The sequence below is a fragment of the Solanum lycopersicum genome, chromosome 4 (assembly GCF_036512215.1).
Source record: "Solanum lycopersicum chromosome 4, SLM_r2.1".
In the NCBI taxonomy this organism is placed as follows: Eukaryota; Viridiplantae; Streptophyta; class Magnoliopsida; order Solanales; family Solanaceae; genus Solanum; species Solanum lycopersicum.
In genome coordinates, this window is record NC_090803.1 from 66,548,136 (window position 1) to 66,569,308 (window position 21,173).

Here is a 21,173-nt window from a genome sequence, read left to right on the forward strand (position 1 = left end):
CTTATTTTATATTTTAAACGTAGAAAAATTGTTTAAGCATTTCTTTACAAGTAAAAGATAGTCTCTTACTTTTATTGTCCGTAGATTCTTAATTTGGTGTTAGTTTAATTACTATTGAGTACATACACTTTAAAGTATGTTTGCTCAGATTTTTAAATAAAAAATACTTTCTTAACTATAATTTATGTCTAATTAATTAATTTTAATTTAACATTTGTTAATGTTGTTGCAATAATTAATGTTTGGCTAAAGTAGAAGCACTTAGCCTAAAAGATTTTTTTTTTTAAAAAATATTTTTTTAATATGCTTTTCAAAAGCAATTTGATTGTCTAACTGGACTAGGATAAGAATACATATTGTGAAATTAGGTCTTAGACCTAACTCACACTTCAAAAGCTAGCTCAAAGAGAGAGAAATTGTTCAAGCCTTATAAGAAGTTTATTTAGACTCTGGTGCGTGGATAATTTGATTTTGGGGGTCCCAACATCGGGTGAGACGAGCCCTGCTCTGATACCATGTGAAATTAGATCTTAGGCCTAACTCACACCCTAAAAGTTGCTCAAAGGGAGGAGAACTACCCAATCTTTATAAAAAGTCTACCCATCTCATTAACCACCAATACAAAACTTTTATCATTCTTTAACCGATATAAATTATTGGACATACTAATCCATCATAAATATAAGATATTTTCATTTTCTCTATATTTTTTATTATCTTGTATGTATATCTATGGGCGGCTAAAAGAATCCAGGCACTATTAATAGTTATATCTATCCGATATGGCTAAAAAAAATTCAGGCACTATTAATAGTTATTTCTATCTGATATGGCTGCGGTGTAGTAGTTATAAAATTATTTTATTCTTAATGTGAGGTTTTATTTATTTTATTTTAATAAGAGGAATTATATTTAGAGGAAGTATTATTTTCGATTGAGCTTATAGTAAGCGAATTTAAATTTAATTAAAATTTTATTATAAATTCTAAATATTGAATTGAAAATAATAAAAAAATAATAGTTATTTCTACAATCCCAATTTATATAATATAGTTCAAATTTCAAAGTTGAAATTATTTTATTTTTGATTAAGCATTCAAATATATAATTCCTAAGATTAATTAAAAAAACAACTTTTTTATTTATAAATTATAAAAATATTATAATTACAAATTAAAAATATTTTTAAAAATATATGAGTAACTCACTATCGAAGAATTTCTTATTTAATTTTCGAAATTCGAAATATGTCAAAGGCACTAAAGAAACCATATGCTAAAGTCCCTGGTTTGGTATAAATTTATCCTAATTTAATAATAAAATAGTGTTTTGTTTTTTTGTTAGAGATAAGAGCAGCAAATTAAGGTAGGCCCCACCATAAACCAATTGTTTGTTTTCTTCTCTCTATAAAATAGACTCAATTTTTCCACCAAATTTTCATATAACAAGTTGAGTGAAATTAATTAACTGTGTGTTAAGTTTAATTAAGAAGTTAATTAGCAATAAAAAGAGATAATTATGGGTTCTCTTATGGCAGGTTGGGACTCTCCTGTTTCTGATCCTCAAGCTAGTAAGTTCATTTTAGTTTTAATTTCTTTAATTAATGATAAATAATATAAGTTCTTTTATAATTTATTTAATTGTTTTTTTTCTTTTTTTGGATTTAATTTATAGTGAAATTACGAACAAATAAGTCATTAACAAAGAGAGAGATAGATGCCTATTGGAGATCAAAAAAACTAATTGAAGAAGAGCATCAAAAATATATCTCTACGTTATCCCCTCGAAGCCAAAAACAGGTATACAATATACGGATTTAAAATTTTAAATTATTATAATTATTGAGTTCTGTCGAATTCGTAATATTATGATAATTAATTTTTGATTGTTTTAATTGGAGACAGGCGAATATTGTATTTGAGGAGGCAACTAAAACAGCGGAAGAAAGTCTTTCTAATTTGGAAAATGAGGAAAGTTTGGATCAATTAATCAAGAAAAATGGATGGTAATTAATTTATGAAAAAATTAATTAAAGATATATTTTATTTTATCACAATTTTTAAATTTATAATCATTTAAATAGAATTTCAAAAATCTAATTTCGGTTCATACCTCTCTATCCCCTTTCAGTTACATCCTTCACCTATGTATCTGGGTGTATGCTAAAATATTCGGATATCTTATACCGAGCTTTCTAGTGCATCCTCTCCTCTTGGATCATCTCGAACATATGTATCTTTATGTCTTCAAATGTATTCGTAAATCCAGTGATATATCTGAAATTATAAATTTTAAGAAATTTTTTGTAATATGAAAAAGATTAGAAAATACTGCAATTGGCTCTTTAAGTCTATGAGATTTAGACAAGTTAATGATCTTTGTTAGCAGTAAGTAGCAAGCTTGACTCCTGGTTTAATTATAGAAAAGATCGGTTTTTTTATAGTATATTTAATTATTTTAGTTGATTGATTAAAAAATAATAATATATTCACTTATTTATAAAAAAAAATAATTATTTTTTTTAATTGCAGGTGGATAAGTAGCAATTGGGCACATTTAAATGAGCCACCAGTAGAAGTACCAGAAGATTCAGCTTACAAATACGTGTCACAATTTCACGTAGCCAACATGGCTACTGGGTCCAAAACTAAACCCGGTCCAGCCGGAATCAACGCTTGAACCATCGTTTGGCTTTAGACCGGTTGCTAATAAGTACTAGTATATATAGTACTTTTTTTTGGTTAATTTTATTTTTTTTATGACAAACTACTTTTAGTTTAATTTGCGAAAGTATTTGTATTTGAGTTGATATTTAGAGTTTGTGTTAAGAGGTGTCGATGCTTGTAATGTTGGGACATATATGCATGTCGTTGTAATATATTTTTTGTGCTTTCTTCGATAAAAGTTAAAGTATATTAATAATTTGATATGATTTCCGCAAATTTTATAAAATTTAATTTGTAGAATATAAATTTATTCATGAAATTTTATTAAATCATGACACATAGTATATCTGGATTAATAATTTCATAAACACAGAGACTGATTACTAATAGCAATTGTATTGCCTATGAAACACATTTTTCGATTTTCATCGATTTCTCTCTCTTGCTATTTAATTTTTAATTAATTAGTTATTTTTTTTACATAAGTTATGATTAATTAATTTTTTTCAATTAAGTTATGATTTAATAATATTTTTATCACAATACTGACTCTCGACATAAATGTCAATTATAAATTTGGAGCAACCTATCTCATCAATTCAACTATTATTATCGACCAAAAGTTCATTATCAAGTTTTCATCAAATTCTCTTTCGTCTATTTCCTATTTTAGCTTTAATTAATTAGCTCTTTTTTAATGTGATTACGTGATTCTAACAATTTTTTCCATGCAAGTTATGATCAAACGATCTTTACATCAAAATATCGATTCTCCACTTAAATTTCAATTTTAAGTTTGGGAGCAATTTATTTCATCACTTCAACTATTACTAGCTACCAGAAGTTCATTGTTCGGTTTTCATTAATGTCTTCTTTTGTCTCTTTTCAATTTTAATTTTAATTAATAGCCTTTTTTTCACGCAAGCTACGATCTAACGATTTTTTCTACGTAAGTTACGAACTAACCATCTTTCCATCACTCGACATAAATATCAATTCTAAATTTAGAGCAACCCACTATTACAAACTACCAAAAATTTATTATTCGAATACATTCTCATCATCAACGTATCTCACACTTTCAAAGTAAATTTAGATTTCTTGTTTGGTGGGGTTGTACCTGTTCACATATATTTCCATTTCCCATAACATCACCCAATTCCAATAACCTGCCTTAAATTTAACCATATCTATTTGTTCACTATATTATCGTAAACTTATCTAATAATATTTATTTAATTTAGAAAATCAATAGATAATTTTTTTTTATATAATTTACCTTTTGTTATTAAATATTGTTCAACATTTAATATATTTTTAAAATATTAATTTTGATATATTCAAAAAGGTAATAAAATAATATTACTTCTATTATTAATTATTTCTTAAAGCGTGATAAAAAAAAAAAGGTTATGACCTTTTACCTATTTGGTCATGCATTACAAAATTGGCAAATTCCATATATGACCTTTTACCTAACCTATAGTTTCATATATGTTGAACAATAAGTGAATAACCAACTACTAATGAAAGTGAAATATGATAAATTGTATTTATGAAATGAAGTAAATACAGTACATTGTATTATTGTAATAATTAGAGAAATTAATTATTGTAATCATGATTTGACAGGAAACATATAGCAATTATTATAGACATATTCAAACATGAAAACAATTATTCTAATTCTACTGAGACAGAATTACGAAGTAGATGAATTGAAAACTAGTTTTATCATTTTCAAAGTAATTAATTAAGGGTACAATGGATTAAAAACATTCTTCTTTTTTGATTTGTCAAAAAAAACAAGTAACAAAGGACAATTAAAAAAAATATGGACAAGTAATTAAGAACATATGTAATATTATTTTAGTTCTATTCTAACAAGGAAGCCATGTGTCGGAAAATAAGGGTAAAATATAATATAATTATCAAAATAATAATATAAAATTTTAATAAATATTATTATATTTATATTAAATGTCAATACATAAATAATATTTAAATTGTGTTGAACACAACCATAAAAAATTATTTCAACGACGTGAAATATTTCGAAAAAACCAAACATGTCTATCGAAACCAACAAAAAATTAGCAAAAGTAATAAAGATTAGATTAGTGGCCAACTTTGCATTAAGTTTGGATGACTAGAAAAGTCACAACTCACATCTAAAATTTTTTTTATAGCAAAAGTGTGTTCTATATCATATTGTTTTAGGAAATAAAATAAGGGAAGGATTTTAAGTAGTTTATAATTCCTTACTAAGATTTGTTATTTATGGTATTTACTTATTTATATTTAATTAAAATTTGTTATTTTTCTATTCTTTACCTTGATTGTTAGTATTTGTATTATAAATTGTTATTCTTACAATAACTTGTATTTATGAAGTTAATGAACAGAAACAGAAACAAGATGAAGCAGAAAAAATTTAAAATATAAAAATTAATTCGAGTCCACAGAAACTACTGTGTGTCCTTAAGAAATTTAATCCCCTCACTGTACCCAAGGTTATGGATTAATTTCTCCCAAGATAAAACGGATTAAACCTGTTAAAGAAATAGCGGTACCTCAAACTTCTTTAACTTCAACGAACTGAAGAACAGCAACAAGTCACACAGACTCAGTCGATCGACACTTTGATTTTATTTTGAGAGAAAAAATAAATGCAGAGAAAGAAAAATTTTCAGTGTTTGAAAAATCAAAAATTGACTCCCTTTTATAGCCATTTTCAGCAAGGAACATGTCTGTTCAATGAAATCTGTTCAGACCCATTTTAACCAGAAAGTTATGTCTTTTGGAAAAAATAACAACTTTTTTTTGAAAAATTGTGTCTGTTAGGAAAATAACTACTTTTTGGAAAGTAACGACTTTTCGGAAAAGTAACGACTTTTCGGAATGTTACTGTTACCTGTAAATTTATAAGAGATAATATTAACAGGATTTATTTGATTTAACAAAAATTGATTAAATAAATTTTGTCCAAAAAATTTATCAATCAATCACATCATTTGCCAAATCCAAATCCAAATCCAAAGAAATGACTTTTCATTTGCACTTTGCAAATGACTTTTCATTTTCCCTCCAAAGTAGTTCCCTCACTTTTGATATTCTCTCTTTTCTTTTCCCATTCACACTTGCTAAAATCCAATATAAATACTATAGTTCCATTTTGAATATTGTATCGACATTGTTCTAAGTTTGTTACGCGACAATAAAAACACATTCTATGTAACAGAGGATGAGCTTGTAAACTCACCATCTCGAAAAGATGAAATCGGTGAACTTACATAAATAAAATTACGAATTCATGGAATCTTGCAAATGATAGTTTGCGCACAACATTGTGTGTAAGATTTAGAAGTGAAATTGTAGCTTGTGGAGTTATATATGCTGCAACTCGTAGATTTCAAGTGCCATTACCAGAGAATCCTCCTTGGTGGATTGCATTTGATGCAGCTTGCTAAGCTTTACGCTTTACGGCGAATCTAAAGTTTAAAATTTATGTTTCCTGCTACTAGATATTTTTTTAATCTTTTGTACACAAGTTACGATCTAACAATTTTTATTACGTCACGATATTGATTCTCAACATAAATGTCAATTTTAAGTTTGGAGCAATTTGTCTCATCAGTTCAACTATTACTAGCTACCAAAAGTTTATTATTCAGTTTTCATTAATATACCAAAAATTCATTATTCGAATACGTCCTCATCATTTCCCCTACTTCACACGTTTAAAATAAATTTGGATTTCTTGCTTCATTTTTTTTTATTTCCGTCTCAAGTCACTCACATTTTCAACCAAAAATAAAAATAAAAAAGGTCGAGATCATGGTTTTGTGGGGTTTGTACCTAGTGCTTCACTGACAAAGCGGAGCCAAAAATAGGAGTTTGAGAGTTCTAGATTAATTTGTTTGAGGATTCACAAATTAATATACATAAGTTCTTTTAAATTTGTCAATATAAATATAAAATTTATAAAAAAATTAGGGATTCATCTAAACTCATGAATCTTATTTAGCTCCGCATGTGAGCCTCTACGTATGAATCATATTTCACCTATATTTTGCATTTCTCATAACACCACGAAAAGTGGAGATCATGGTTTTGTAGGGTTTGTACCTAGTGCTCTACAGATCATATTTACCTATATTTCCATTTTTCACAACATCACTTGTTGGAATTCTGACCTTCAAATTCGCCTAAGGAACAAGTATATTCTATATGTTCCTTTGCAGATTACAACAGTTACGTTTTTTAAAGCAAGTAAAATAATGACACAATATTTATCGCAAAAAATCCCTACTCATAAAGGATAAAAACCACGACCTACACCTCTGTAGGATTTAACTTCACTTTATTAAACTTCAAGTCTCAACACAAGATTACAAACCTATGTAACCTAAGGAATTATAAACTCTAATTCCTAGCTACCTAAGACAAAAAAACTCAGGTATAAGTCTTCTACCGTTCGTTAAGTTTCTCAAACTTGTTAGACGAATTCTACACACTCTCGATTGTAATCAAAACTCTTGATTACAATCTTACAATTTTTTCCTCACAAATTGGAACACTCCTAATAAATCTCAAAACTCTCTGAAACCTCTTGATTCTGTTTTGATCTTCTCTCTATGTAAGTGCGCAATTTTTCTCAAGCGAAACTATCGCCCTATTTATAGATTTGGACTTGAATCCAAAACCTATTTCAACTAGAAATCCTACTTCATGTAGGACTCCTCTTTTGTATGAAACTCATAGTTTAACTCGAACTTGTCTTCGCCGCATCTTTAACTCTCTGTTTAAATTAACTTTGTCTTTGCATCTACAAGACTTTGTAGAATACAACTTGAATTAGGTTTCTATCCTTGCTGTTGCAACACGTAATCTTTGTTGAACTCAACTTAGATTAGGTGATATACTTCCACGAACCTTTCCTTAATTAAATAAGAAACCTTCCTCAAAACTAACCTTAATTAAATAAGAAAACACAATTTCCTTAATTAAATAAGAAAGCATTATTGATCGTTGATTTCTCCTTCAACTTCGTTTGAAACGTGTAACATGTTGATACTACTTGTTCTACGCATTTTGCCATATATCAAAACAACGTGATATTAACAAATTCCCCTTTTTTGATAATGACAAACATACATTACGAACACAGTAATTAAGTGTCACATCTTCTCCTTTTGTCATGTTACTGCTACAACTCCTTAACTTTACTATACTTCAAAACAACGAGACTTTAACATCACTCAGTTCAATTACTATTATCGTCCTTATTTTCATTTATTCATTTCTAAGTTACACCCTATTTCATTTCCTATTTAGTCATGCATTACAAAATTGGCAAATTCCATATATGACCTTTTACCTAACCTATTGTTTCATATATGTTGAACAATAAGTGAATCACTAATTACTAATGAAAGTGCAATATGATAAATTGTATATATGAAATGAAGTAATTAATATAGTAATTTGTATATTTAGAATAGCTATGCAATTGTTATAATTAGGAAAATAAATTATTATAATCATAATGTGATCGAGAATATATATTTATTGTAGTTATATTCGAACATGAAAACAATTATTGTAATTTTATTTGGATCGGAAATCAAGTGCATTGGAAAATAAAGGGTAAAATATAATTCAACATAATAACTAAAATTTAAATAAATATTACTACTACGATTATATTTTGTGTTAAGATATATATATATAATAATTGCAATGTGTTGGATATTATCCTAAAAAACTATTCAAGAAGGTGAAATATTTTTCGAAATCAAACAAAGTCTTCTCTAAGTAATAAAAGAGTACCTGAACCGACAAAAAATAAATAAAAGTAACAGTTTTATTTCAATTCATGTGACAACTTTCAAATATCGAACTTCATATAAACTTATCTTTCATCATAAATTTTTGATTTATATATATTGACTATAAATATGGGACAAATAAAAATAGAGAAAGAGCAAAGACAAATATTCAAGAAAGTTAGTTGGAACAACAAGGTCATTTTGGTAATTACAGTTCCCTACCTCATTGTATAAAATGATGTTGCCTTGTCAATAGTTTGTACACAAAACAACACAACTAAATTCTTGAGAAAGTTCTTTAATTTTCAAATCAAAATCTCTTTTAAGTTTTATTTTAATCAAATGGCTGAGAAAAGCAAAGTTTTGATTATTGGAGGAACAGGGTATATTGGTAAATTTGTAGTTGAAGCTAGTGCAAAATCTGGACACCCAACTTTTGCTTTAGTTAGAGAGACCACAGTTTCTGATCCTGAAAAGGGCAAAATTGTTGAAAATTTCAAGAATTTGGGTGTCACTATTATAAATGTATGTGTATATTATATGGTGTATTTGTTAATAAATTTTGTATATGCAAGTATATTTTAGTTTCTTGTTTTTATTTTATTTTATTGAAAACAGGGTGATTTGTATGATCATGAGAATTTGTTGAAGGCTATAAAACAAGTGGATGTGGTGATATCAACTGTTGGTGCAATGCAATTGGCTGATCAAGTTAAGATTATTGATGCTATTAAAGAAGCTGGCAATATTAAGGTTAGTTGCTTCTTGTTTTTTTTGGGTAACAGGGTTGAATTCGAGACTTCTGGTTAACGGTGTAAACTTGGGACAGAGGGGATGATGGTGATCTTGAATATAGTAATTGTTGATAAAGCTCTTGAATTTATAGATCATATTTTAATTAGAGAATTTGGAGTATCAAAGGGACCTTAAATCTATGTTGGTCGGATTCTTCAATAATGTTGATGGTTGCCTGTTGGATCGTCCAAAAGTAGTGTAGTTTTGGAGAATCCAACATAGGTGTAACAACATATTTGGAGAGTTTGAGCAACATAGCGTCTCGTTGATCAAAGGCATAAAGTGAGTTAGATTACTTTTTGTTGATATGGCCAAGTGTATGACACAAGTATGCATCAACTTTGTGTGAATGTTTCAATTTTAGAAGAAAATTTCACTGGAGAATCTGAAAATGATTAAGATAATGTGTTCACAGAGCTAAATTATCTTGTGCCAAAACAATTTCAGAGGTTCTTCCCTTCGGAGTTTGGTATGGATGTCGATAAGATCAATGCTGTGGAGCCAGCAAAGTCTACATTTGCTGTGAAAGTTCAAATCCGAAGAGCTATTGAGGCTGCAGAAATTCCCTATACTTATGTCTCATGTAACTATTTTGCTGGTTATTTCTTAACAACTTTTGTCCAGCCAGGAGTCACTGCTCCTCCTCGAGACAAAGTCATCATTCCCGGAGATGGGAATGTTAAGGGTACGTTGAAAAAAAATGCTTAGGAAGCGTGCCAACAGAACAAGTTACATGACAAAATGTCTCATTTTTGTTTACTTTTTGTTCTGTTTGTCTGCAGCTGTATTCAATGAAGAACATGATATTGGCACCTACACCATTAAGGCTGTTGATGACCCGAGAACGTTGAACAAGATCCTTTACATCAGGCCTCTCAAGAACACCTTATCGTTCAACGAGCTTGTGGCTATATGGGAGAAACTGATTGGTAAAACTCTCGAGAAAATCTACGTTCCAGAGGAGCAAATTCTCTAAGACATCCAGAGTCAGTAATCTTTATATCATTCATCTGTTTCTTTCAATTTAACATAGGTAATCCTGACAATGTATATTGCATACTGTTGCAGCATCTCCAATACCAATCAATATCATACTAGCAATCAACCACTCAGCATTCGTGAAGGGTGATCAAACCAAGTTTGAGATAGAGCCATCGTTTGGGGTAGAGGCCTCGGAACTTTATCCAGATGTTAAGTCCACTACAGTGGAGGAGTACCTTGGCCACTTTGTCTAAACCACACCTTTGAGGTCTCCGATCATTCAAATAAACTGTTAGACATTTTATCTGGAAGTATGAGTACTTGTTCACTATGTCATCGGAGACACGTTGAATGGTATGTTTTTAAGTCTGTTTTTAGTGTCCATACTGTGAAGCTACAGAAAATGGATTGTTGCATTGTTGCTCTACCATCTTGTACAAGTTTTAAGGTGTGATGTAATATGCAAAAGCTTGTTGTCAATAAGGTTCAATCAAAGAGGACTCTATTTCAGTTTTCTTATGAGTTCAGGTATCATATGGAACATATTCAACGGATCGTTTGCCTTACAATCTAAAGAATTCAAACTAACACATCCAACTTTCAATTCACTCCCGTTTATAGAATTCAACATTTATGATATATTCCGTTAGGAACTTAGCTATGTTATAGTTGTTATTCTTACAATAACTTGTATTTATAAAGTTAATAAACAGAAATAGAAATTAGATGAAGCAGAATATAGAATACAAGAATTAATCCGAGTCCATAGAAACTACTGTGTGTCCTTAAGAAATTTAATCCCCTCACTGTACCCAATGTTATGGATTAATTTCTCCCAAGATAAAACGGATTAAACCTGTTAAAGAAATAGCGGTACCTCAAACTTCTTTAACTTCAACGAACTTAAGAACAACAACAAGTCACACAGACTCAGTCGATCGACACTTTGATTTTATTTGAGAGAAAAATAAATGCAGAGAAATTCCTCTGCTTTTTCTCTACTAGTTAGGTACACCTTCCAACTTCACCTAACTTTTTGTTAGGAAGAATATGCTTTTTCATTGTAGAATGGATCATGATACTTTCTTAAGTAAAGTGGAGATCTTTACGCGAATAGCCGAGCAGATTTACTCTTTACTTTTTTTAGCCGGTATACATAGTTTATACATGATCATACATATAGTATACATCCACCATTATTGTTATATGGGAACAAAAGTTGAATAGAATAAAAAGAATTGACCAATTGTTTCTGTACAATAATAAATGGAATTGTTATTGTACCTTTTGTAGATATATATGTAATATACACACACCAAAGAGTATTTTGTCCATCTATCCTTGCCAAAATAATGCAAGGACCACCTTATATCAAATGTTCAAGTAGGTTAACTTAACAATTTGAAAACAGGGTACTCAATTTCTTGAACCAAAATGAAGTTTAAACTCTTCATTTACTGACCCTATACGTCACTCGTATTTGTATCAGATCCTCCAGACATATACTACTTTTAAAGGAACTGACAAAGGAACAACCACGTTTTTGAACTACCTGAGCAAAAAAGCTTAACAACATTTTCATCTCTCATAGCCTCGTCGTCCATGTGTTGTAGTGCCCTCCTTGGCAACAACCCCATCATTCTCCCAACCTTTAGCTCACCTGCAAAAAAGAGAGATTAATAACTTCAAACTTGATCATAAGACCATATTGCTAGGACGAGATGAAACATTTTAACAATATCAACAACAATAAGGGTGGTGTAAGGTAGAAAGTTCAGAAAGTCAATCAACTAAGCTATTACGATAACCATCTCCTTACTGGTGTGTTTGATAACAAAAAACTCTCCATTGGCTTTAGCACTAGATGATAAATGTACAAGAATAGGAGTAACAATGGTAAGAACAACCCAAAAAAATAAAATCAAGATAATTGTTCTTCCACTCATTTGAATGAAACTTTTCATAAATACAATGAAAGAAGGACTTTATTATATATAATAGCAAAAACTATGTAGTAGTAGTAGTTATAATTAGGTACTGCAATAAGACTTAGCTGGCCATGTTTTATGAACTAATCAAATTGATGATAATAAAATATTCCAAACTACTACTGGAAACAATGCCTAATTGGACGTGTATAATATGTTAAATAAACTCATTTTGTAATAAAAGTCAGATACTATACGACGATAATCTTGTTATTTTCTATATTTCGATTGTTAGGAAGTTGTTATCTTAATTAAAAAAAAAAAGGTTGATTTAATCTTACGTTTTATTATCAGATAACAAAATTGATTTCGCACCAAAAATCATCTGCGGCGGGGCCACCAAGAGCAAGGAACCTCAACACCAACAACTTGGACCCTTCTTAGATGCAGAATAGTCAACAATATTTTTGTAAAACTAAAAAAAGTAATGAGAAATTGATTATTAAAGCACAAAGTACAATTTTTTGTAGTATGTGTTGGTTTTCTAACGTCCATTTCTATAATATCGAAAATTTCAAATTAGGCCCATTTTGTTATGCTAGTTTAGACTTAAATCATAATTGGACACTTAAACTTTGACACAAGAGAAAATATATGTACATAAAAATATCTATTTTTTTCAAAGAAATCATGAGTTTACATACATTAATCAGATATTTGAGTTTTTACTTAATACAAATAGTGTTAGATTTTGGGTATTAATCATGTAATATGATTAGTATAATCAGCGACGTACCCCAAGATTTTCAGGGTATTAATCATGTTATATGATTAGTATAATCAGTGGCGTATCCAAGATTTTCACAAAATGGATTCAAGATATAATAAATAAAACTAAAATCCCAAAATAGGAGGATCGAAATTCAAACTTGGGGAAAATTATGCCTTTTTTACCAATAGGCCAAGGGTCACACTTGTGTTAGTGGAGTCAAAAGTTAATATATACATATAAAATTTTTAAAACTGATTAAATATATATATATATATATGTAGTGTTATTTTCAACGAAGTGGTTCATGTGAACCCACTTGATCCTCTAGGGGCCCACCCCTGAGTATAATGAGTTTATCATTTAATTTCTATTAATTGATAGAGTCGTAAACATATTACTCATTGCATTTTTCAAAGTCATTAACATAAGTAACACAAACATCCAAACCAGATTATGGATTATGTATATATGATTTGTTTCTATTTGTAATTTGAGCAATGACCATTAAGGCCCCAACATTTACAACCTTATTTATTTTCTATATTTAGATTTTACTTCTATGAGCATCTTTTTGGGAGAATAATTCAATTGGAATTATAAAAAGAAAAACTTGAATTTTTCTAAATAAATTGAAGAAAAAACACTTAATTTCCAAATTTACCCCTTTGGAGGCCCTAGGCATGTGGTATTCACTATTCTGCCCTACCAATTACTCTGTGGAAAGCCTTCATTTCTCACTCAATCGTCTCTTTTGCTACACAAACACCTTGACTGCACAGCTCTACTGATCAGAAAGAGGGCTAAACCGAAGAAGAAGAAGGAGGAGGTCAAAAATGGGAACCCTCGGGAAAGCAATTTACTCCCTGGGATCCATCGTTCGAGCGACCGGCAAAGCTCTTGATCGCGTCGGAAATCGTCTTCAAGGCAGCTCCCACATAGAGGAACACCGTAATTTCCTTATTCTTAACCCTAGATCTCACCTCCCGTTTCCTCCACAATGTTTAATTTACCGATGTTTGAATATGATATTGTGTCGAGGATGCATCTATGCTTGTTTATTTTATTGCATTTTATCCTAATTTGTTAATACTTTTTGTCCGGGGAAAAAATTGGTAGAGTTTGGAGTGTGGAGGTTAGAACATTTAGAAATTGTTATTAATTTAGAAGTTGCCGTTAGTTAATAAGCTTATTTACCTTGTATCTTTATTGTTACTATGCTTGTTAATGTTATTGCATTTGAGCTTTGTTAGTACTCTTTGATTAGAAAAAAAGGGTAAAATTTGGAGTGTGGAGGTCAGAACATCTGATTTTCAATGTGAGGGCATTAAGGAATTGATCCTAATTTTGAAGTTTTTGTGAGTTAATACATTTATTTTCCAATGTTTCAATATGATATTGATGTCTCTTCTGCATCTACAATTGTATATGTTATTGCATTGAATCCTTTGGGCTTAGTTAATACTCTTTTGGGGGGGAATGGTATATTTTGGAGTGTGGAGGTTAGAACATCTGATTTTCAGTGTGAGGGAGGACATTTAAGAAACAACATAAATATTTTATACATCAAAGAAAAATAGACTGTAAATCACAACTTCTGTAGAAAAAATTTAGTGGAAGAAACATTCTGTGACTCCTCAATTAGTGCAAGTAGTATTCTTCTTGAGAATGTGAAACAAAGTCCTGTGAATGCGCAGTTCTCCTGTCTTCTTCAGGTCGTTATTGGAGTTCTTAGATTTGCACTTTTGAAATAGATGTCCAGTCTCTATGAAGTTGTGCTTTAGGAAAGAGAACTAGGAAAGGGTGGAAAAGGCATTTTGGAGTGGGTTCTAATGCGTATTCATACTCTTGTGCTTATTTGAATTTTATGTTCACTAATTTTAGGTAACTGATTCTGAGTGCAAATGAAGTACAAGAGAATGAAAGATGTAATATGTTATAATTGTCCTTGTAAAGCATAAGAGATGCAGGCAATAACCTTAAGGGCTGGTATCTTATCAGAACTTTCCTTATGTCAAAACCTATTTGCTTGGTCCTTTTGATTAATCCTTTTACTCATGGTTAGGATTTTGATTCGCCGATTTGGTTGTTGTTAAGATACCAAAGACCCTTCTATTCTTAAAATTTGTTTGGTTGTATAAGAGAATCCCAGGGGAAAGCAAGTTAGATCTTAGGGCGAAAGCTCCATTGTATGGTTCATTCCAGTCTGAATAGCACCACTTATGCTTATAAAAGTGGTGCTATGTTTTATCAATGCAAGGAACCTGTCAAATGATGTGAGTAGAGTTAAATACTTCCTTAGAACCTGTTTGCTTAATGATATTAGCTAAACCTATTCTAGCTGCATATTTAGCAGATTTTCAAGGACTATTGTTGCTTATGGCGAAGACTTTAGGCAGTTCATATGCTCACCAAATATTTTGCTGATTCAAATAGGTGTGCCTTCAAATGGAGGAAGGATCACAAAGTTGGTTTAAGTTATTCACAATGTTGTGGGATGTGGAATTGATCTCCTTATATCTTGGACAATTCTCACATCATGGCTAGATTTTGGGGTTGAGCTAAGTGTAAGATGCACTCATATTCCGGTTGGCAAGCTCAGGCTTGTTAGGGAGTTAAGTTGTCCCACATCAGTTGTTGCGATGTAGAATTGATCTCCGTATATAGTAATTGGACTCCCTCTCCTTGTGAGCTAACTTTTAGGGTCAGTTAGGCCCATGGTCCATTTCTTATTGGTTGGTGGTTGATTTAAGAGGGACCTGAAATGGAATTTTGTGTGGATTTCTTGCTAGTCTCCATTATGTACTGAAAACTTGATTGCTATGCTAGTTGCTTCACTCTCCCTTCTAAAACATTATACATTATCAATTTTATTTTAAAAATAAATGACATTAAGTGATGCATCTTTGTCATATTTATTTGTTCTCATATGAATTGCTCCAGTTATGCCTCACTGATCCTTCATGCCACAATTCTTAGATACCTTCTCAAACCCGATCTACCTCATTAAAAGAAAAATAATTGTCTGTTATTTAGCCTTCCTTCTAGTAGTTAGACTCCCTTTTAAGTGGTCAAATTTTGATCTTATGTGTGATTAGTTACACCTTCTATGTTTCAGTGTCCAGGCATCGGACTCTTATGAACATATTTGATAAAGCTCCAGTGGTGGACAAGGATGTATTTGTAGCTCCAGGTGCCTCAGTCATTGGAGATGTCCATGTGGGACGCAATTCATCTATTTGGTATGGATGTGTACTAAGAGGTACGTATCTTATCAACATTGTTGTTGTTGAATGGAATGTTCAAGTGTTACATGTCAGTTTTGATTCTTAAGTAATAGCAGTTTTAACCATGTTTCCTTGTCTCATCCATTGTTCTAGTGCATTAAATTTGTGAAGTTAGTAAGATGCACGCTGTCCATTAGCAAATAAGAGTTAATCTTTTGTTGCTTGCTGGCCTTCTATATTCGTCCCTCAATTTCTCCATATGGCAGTTAACATAGAGTACTAAAGTTTTGAGAATGGAGCATAGAGTACTAAAGTTGCGGTATGTGCAGTACTCTTTGAATAGTGTAGCTCTTAATTTAGGACAAACTATTTGAAAATTGATCAGCAAATGAATGTTATTTTTGGGGGCTTCTTGGCTAAGTTTATCGGGTGCAGATCAAGAGGTTGGATCCTCCAATTATCTAATTTTTAAGATTCTGGGATATAGATCCATGTATGGATACGGGTATGGGGATTCGCCTAAAAATAATTAAAATATCTATAATAGAGTTATAAAACCTAAATTATGAGATATTATGTGGAGAACTTGAAGAGAATCCTAGAAGGTGATTAAATGATAAAGAGTGATGAGGAAATGTATATATAAAGGTATTCCATTTTCTTCAATTTCACCTTAGCTTTTTTATTGATTACAGAAATCATTAAAACTCTCGCGGCCTTCCCCATTGATTTTGGTTAAAGTACCCAAATCGGACACAGATCTCACACCCACACCTATGTCATGTTGACATGGGTGCGGCACCAAAAGGGAAGAGTCCGAGCAACTTAGCTTCTTGGAACTTGAACAGTTTGTTTGAGTCACTAGTTTCAAATTTTTTTAAAAAAAAACAATTTTTGTAGATCTCTTCAATCTTTTAGCTGTCGAACAGCAATTGCAACGGTCTGATTGACCCTTCATTGGGATAGATATAGGAAATCTCTTCTCCTTGATATATTATTCTTTTCAATCCCACAAGTCACTTCAGAATGTAAAAAGAACTTTGAATAAATGCATAAAATACCATTATATGGTTTTTATTTTAAATTGTACATAAGGACCCTAAAACCCTGTCTTACACATGCCTATGTATAGTGTGTTATTACATATCCCTTCTCGTATCACATAAACAATCAGTGAAAATGTGAGGTGTGGTAAGGGTGTTCTCATCCCAGTTCAACCTGTTTGGGATATTTTTAACTTCTCATACATGACCCATTCCAATAGGTGGGCTTCCCTTCCCCTTGTATATGAGCTCTTGTAACTAATGAGTTAGGTGAAGTTCAACTTTTATTTTGAGTTATTTGTTTCTTTGTTTACCTATTCCTCCCTTCTCCATCCTTTTTCCCTTTCATGTTTCACAAATATGATTGTCCATGGGGGTGTATTTAATCATTTCTAATAATTAATGATAACACAACTTCAGCATCTTTTTTTGTCATGATTATTAGTCGGCAAGAAATTTTCCGTATTTGCATGTTATATTGCAGTTTTTTAAATTTTATGTGCCTTCTCTTTTACAGGTGATGTGAACAGCATCAGTGTCGGATCTGGTACCAATATACAGGACAACTCCCTTGTTCATGTGGCCAAATCAAATATAAGTCAAAAGGTGCTGCCCACAATTATAGGGAACAATGTCACTGTTGGTAAGCATTTAAGTCAAGTGAGCATCAGTTATCTTGGTTTGATGGATAGTGACTTAAGCTTTCTGTAGGTCATAGTGCTGTTGTACATGGCTGCACCATTGAGGATGAGGCCTTCATTGGTATGGGAGCCACACTGCTTGATGGTGTTCATGTAGAGAAACATGCCATGGTTGCTGCGGGAGCCCTTGTGAAACAGAACACAAGGATTCCCTCCGGAGAGGTAGGCATCCAGTAGTCCCCTCATCACCAATGATTGCTTTACTGTAAGTTCACTGTTAAAAAGATGTGGTATAGACGCATTGCTAAAATGCTTTGGATGGGTGAAATTCCATGGAGGTGTTCTACTCTCCTCTTGAGGTTTGCTGCTACTTGCTAGCAATAACACCTCACCTCTTAAAATAAGTGTATGGAGTTTCTCTTTCTTTTGTGGGTTTCATTCTCTGGCCCACCTTTGTTGGATATGAGAGAAGCAAGGACGACATGATTGGATTTTGTCTTATATTAGATATTGCATTTGGCAATACTGTATTATCATATAGGAGATTGCCCTTATCTATCTGATCTTGATTGCAATTTGAGCTTCAAAATTTCCTAGTTTATAACTGCTGCACAAGGTAAAGACTAATTTCTTCCTAAAGAAAAAGAGTGGGTGAAGAAAGCAGCTTCTTATGCAACTCTATTTATTTTGCTTGCTATGCTATTCTGAATAGGTCCGATACAACAGTGTTACTTATATGTTACAAAGTCATAAGTAATGTGAATATGAGATCAAAACTTTGACACCCAACTTATGACTTGACTCGTTCGATTTTCCTGTAAAATTTGACTTGTCCCACTGTTTTAACTATGTACTATGATTGGGGTTCGAAGGAGTTTTAAGACTCAAATGTTTCATATATCTACCAAGTTACATCTTTTGCTCTCATTCCATCATGAATCAGTGTGGTGAATCGCCTGGATTTAACACTCAGCATGAAGCCACATCATGATTGGCTTCTTCTGCAAATAGGTATTATTGAAGAGGCTCATATCTAATCGTGAATCTATATGACACAGGTATGGGCAGGCAATCCCGCTAAGTTTCTGAGGAAGCTGACTGATGAAGAGATAGCCTTCATTGCTCAGTCAGCAACCAACTACTGTAACCTTGCTCGTGTCCATGCAGCTGAGAATTCCAAGTCCTTTGACGAAATTGAATTTGAAAAGATGCTTCGTAAGAAGTATGCCAAACGTGATGAGGAATATGATTCTATGATTGGTGTTGTCCGTGAAACACCTCCCGAGCTTGTACTTCCTGATAATATCCTCCCCGAAAAAGCTGCTAAGAGCATCGCCCAATGAGATCAGTGCCCAAGCAACTCTCTCTTTTTTTACTTTCAGAGATTTATTTTACACCGTGAGCATCTGTATGGAGAACAGTCATGGATATTGGCTGTTACCCTTCCAAATAATATCAAACTTATTGGATAGCATCGGTACGTCACTGCTTTGTAGTTAAGACTTTTGCCCCTTATTTCCCAGAAATTCTTCAGCTTGGAAAAGGTAGTTACGCCCAGAAGTGCTTGTAACTCGAGAAATCGTTTTCAATAGATTAATTTGGTAAATTGTTATTGGAATAACATAAAACATTGACAGCACATTCCAAAAATATTTCTTCATCAGTTGAAGCATTTATGTTTAGCAATGCCCTTCTTGTTTGAGATTCCATGCATTATTGAGATCCATGACTAAGTAAGCACAGTGCATGTGGGGAAATCAATGACCTAAACCTAAGGCATGTTAGCTATAGTTATATTAATTATAATATTATAAAGGTAAAGATGATTGGCTGATTGGGGTATGAAGAGCCAAAAGATGAGCAATTTCCCCGTAAATTCAGCCTTGTCTTATTGTGTTTTTATAATGACAAAAAAAAAAGGACTGTATATGAATGATTGGTATCTGTTGAATTGTTTGGTTTTGAATGTAGTCATCTTTGGTCATGAATCTCTTTATTTTTCTTTACCCTTCGGCGCATACTTGATTTTCAGCTCTCTTTTAGAAAAATATATTTTTTTTATCTCAAGATGTGTATAATGTATCTTAAGGGGTCCATTAGGGGATTCCTTTTGGACTACTTTTTCTTCTTACATAATTGGTCCACTCACTCCACAAATGGTACTTTCTACACCATTCATAGTGGGGTAGGAGCCACAATTCTACTAAAACGTTTCGTTTTCGCAAAACTCAATAACTTTAGATTGAAATATCAATTTGTGTTTTAGTAAATATCTCTAACTCTCAATTAATCAGGGATGATTAAGGTCCCTTAAAGATCTCGAGTTCGATTTGTGAGATTGAAAATTTTTTAGTGAGTATATCACATGGTATCCTTATAAATGGGCGCTGACTCATATTAGTTAGACTTTAATGCAGGTATCGGATATGGTGAAACAAAAATTGTAGCAATTGGACAAATACTCAATCAAATAGGAGTTTTTCAAAGTTGATTGAGGAGAAAGATTTGTACAAAATATAGAGAGGCACTATTGGGAGAGAGAGACAAAATCTGAGGGAAGAGCACGAGTTAAGATATGTTTCAGTTAAAGGCTATAATCTGTATGAACAATGATGAACAAAAATCCACAAATATTTCAACAAAATTGAAAATTTATGGAAAAAGACAAACCAATGAACCATCAAATATCTGTTGGTCTATTATCTTTTACTTTTTAGTCTCGTCATATCATACGTGGATTAAATTATTACTTTTAATATAATATTTATATAGCAAAAAAAAATAGTGAAATTTCAATATATATATAAATTATTTCAATTTTTTGAATTTCAAATATGAATTCTTCAGAATATAATTTTTTTAAAAAGTCTTAACGTTTCAAGAAAACATTAATAAATGTTTCATTTCGTTCTTTATAGAAGTTTGGAAGTGACCTTTGCTAAGATTTGATAAATAAACGAGCATTTTATTATTTGTAAAACAATAAATTAATGGTGGAATTAAATTAAACAAAAGTTATCTATTATTTCATGCCTTGCATATACAAAAAATAATTTAACATGAACAGGCTAGTTCAGTGTTGTTAATATTTACTTTGTTCATTTTGCAGATAAAAATATACGAATTTATTCCTTAATAAAAATTCCAAAACCATTTTTTTTTTTAAAAAAAATACAGATAAATATATTAAAGAATTGTATATGGAGGCCATATTTTTTTTTTGTCAAAATTCAGAAAAGCATTCTTGGTGCCGTCATCATACATTAGCTTATTAATCAAAATATAATTCTTG

The 21,173-nt window shown here is 31.3% G+C and overlaps 3 protein-coding genes and 1 long non-coding RNA gene across 4 annotated transcripts; 3 read left to right on the forward strand and 1 right to left on the reverse strand.

Annotated features, from left to right (window-relative positions):
* Window positions 1-1,261: 1,261 nt before the first annotated feature.
* LOC101245159 (uncharacterized) lies at window positions 1,262-2,904 on the forward strand. Its single transcript, XM_004238247.5, has 4 exons — window positions 1,262-1,570; window positions 1,675-1,799; window positions 1,905-2,005; window positions 2,532-2,904. Exons 1-4 carry the CDS (start codon window positions 1,519-1,521, stop codon window positions 2,677-2,679), a joined length of 426 nt encoding a protein of 141 aa, XP_004238295.2. The 5' UTR covers window positions 1,262-1,518; the 3' UTR covers window positions 2,680-2,904.
* A 5,841-nt stretch (window positions 2,905-8,745) lies between these two features.
* On the forward strand, window positions 8,746-10,795 carry LOC101264213 (eugenol synthase 1). Its single transcript, XM_004238225.5, is given in 6 exon segments — window positions 8,746-9,022; window positions 9,116-9,250; window positions 9,740-9,977; window positions 10,075-10,278; window positions 10,361-10,506; window positions 10,508-10,795. Coding segments are annotated over 6 exon segments (939 nt in total). The 5' UTR covers window positions 8,746-8,839; the 3' UTR covers window positions 10,541-10,795.
* Window positions 9,664-12,309, reverse strand: LOC138347872 (uncharacterized). The gene is made up of 3 exons (XR_011220438.1): window positions 12,093-12,309; window positions 11,198-11,933; window positions 9,664-10,960 (listed from the first exon to the last, which is right to left on the reverse strand). It is a non-coding gene; the product is annotated as an uncharacterized lncRNA (long non-coding RNA).
* A 1,223-nt stretch (window positions 12,310-13,532) lies between these two features.
* On the forward strand, window positions 13,533-19,567 carry LOC101266937 (gamma carbonic anhydrase 2, mitochondrial). Its single transcript, XM_004238235.5, has 5 exons — window positions 13,533-13,921; window positions 16,089-16,232; window positions 17,758-17,883; window positions 17,952-18,103; window positions 18,940-19,567. Exons 1-5 carry the CDS (start codon window positions 13,807-13,809, stop codon window positions 19,222-19,224), a joined length of 822 nt encoding a protein of 273 aa, XP_004238283.2. The 5' UTR covers window positions 13,533-13,806; the 3' UTR covers window positions 19,225-19,567.
* Window positions 19,568-21,173: the final 1,606 nt, after the last annotated feature.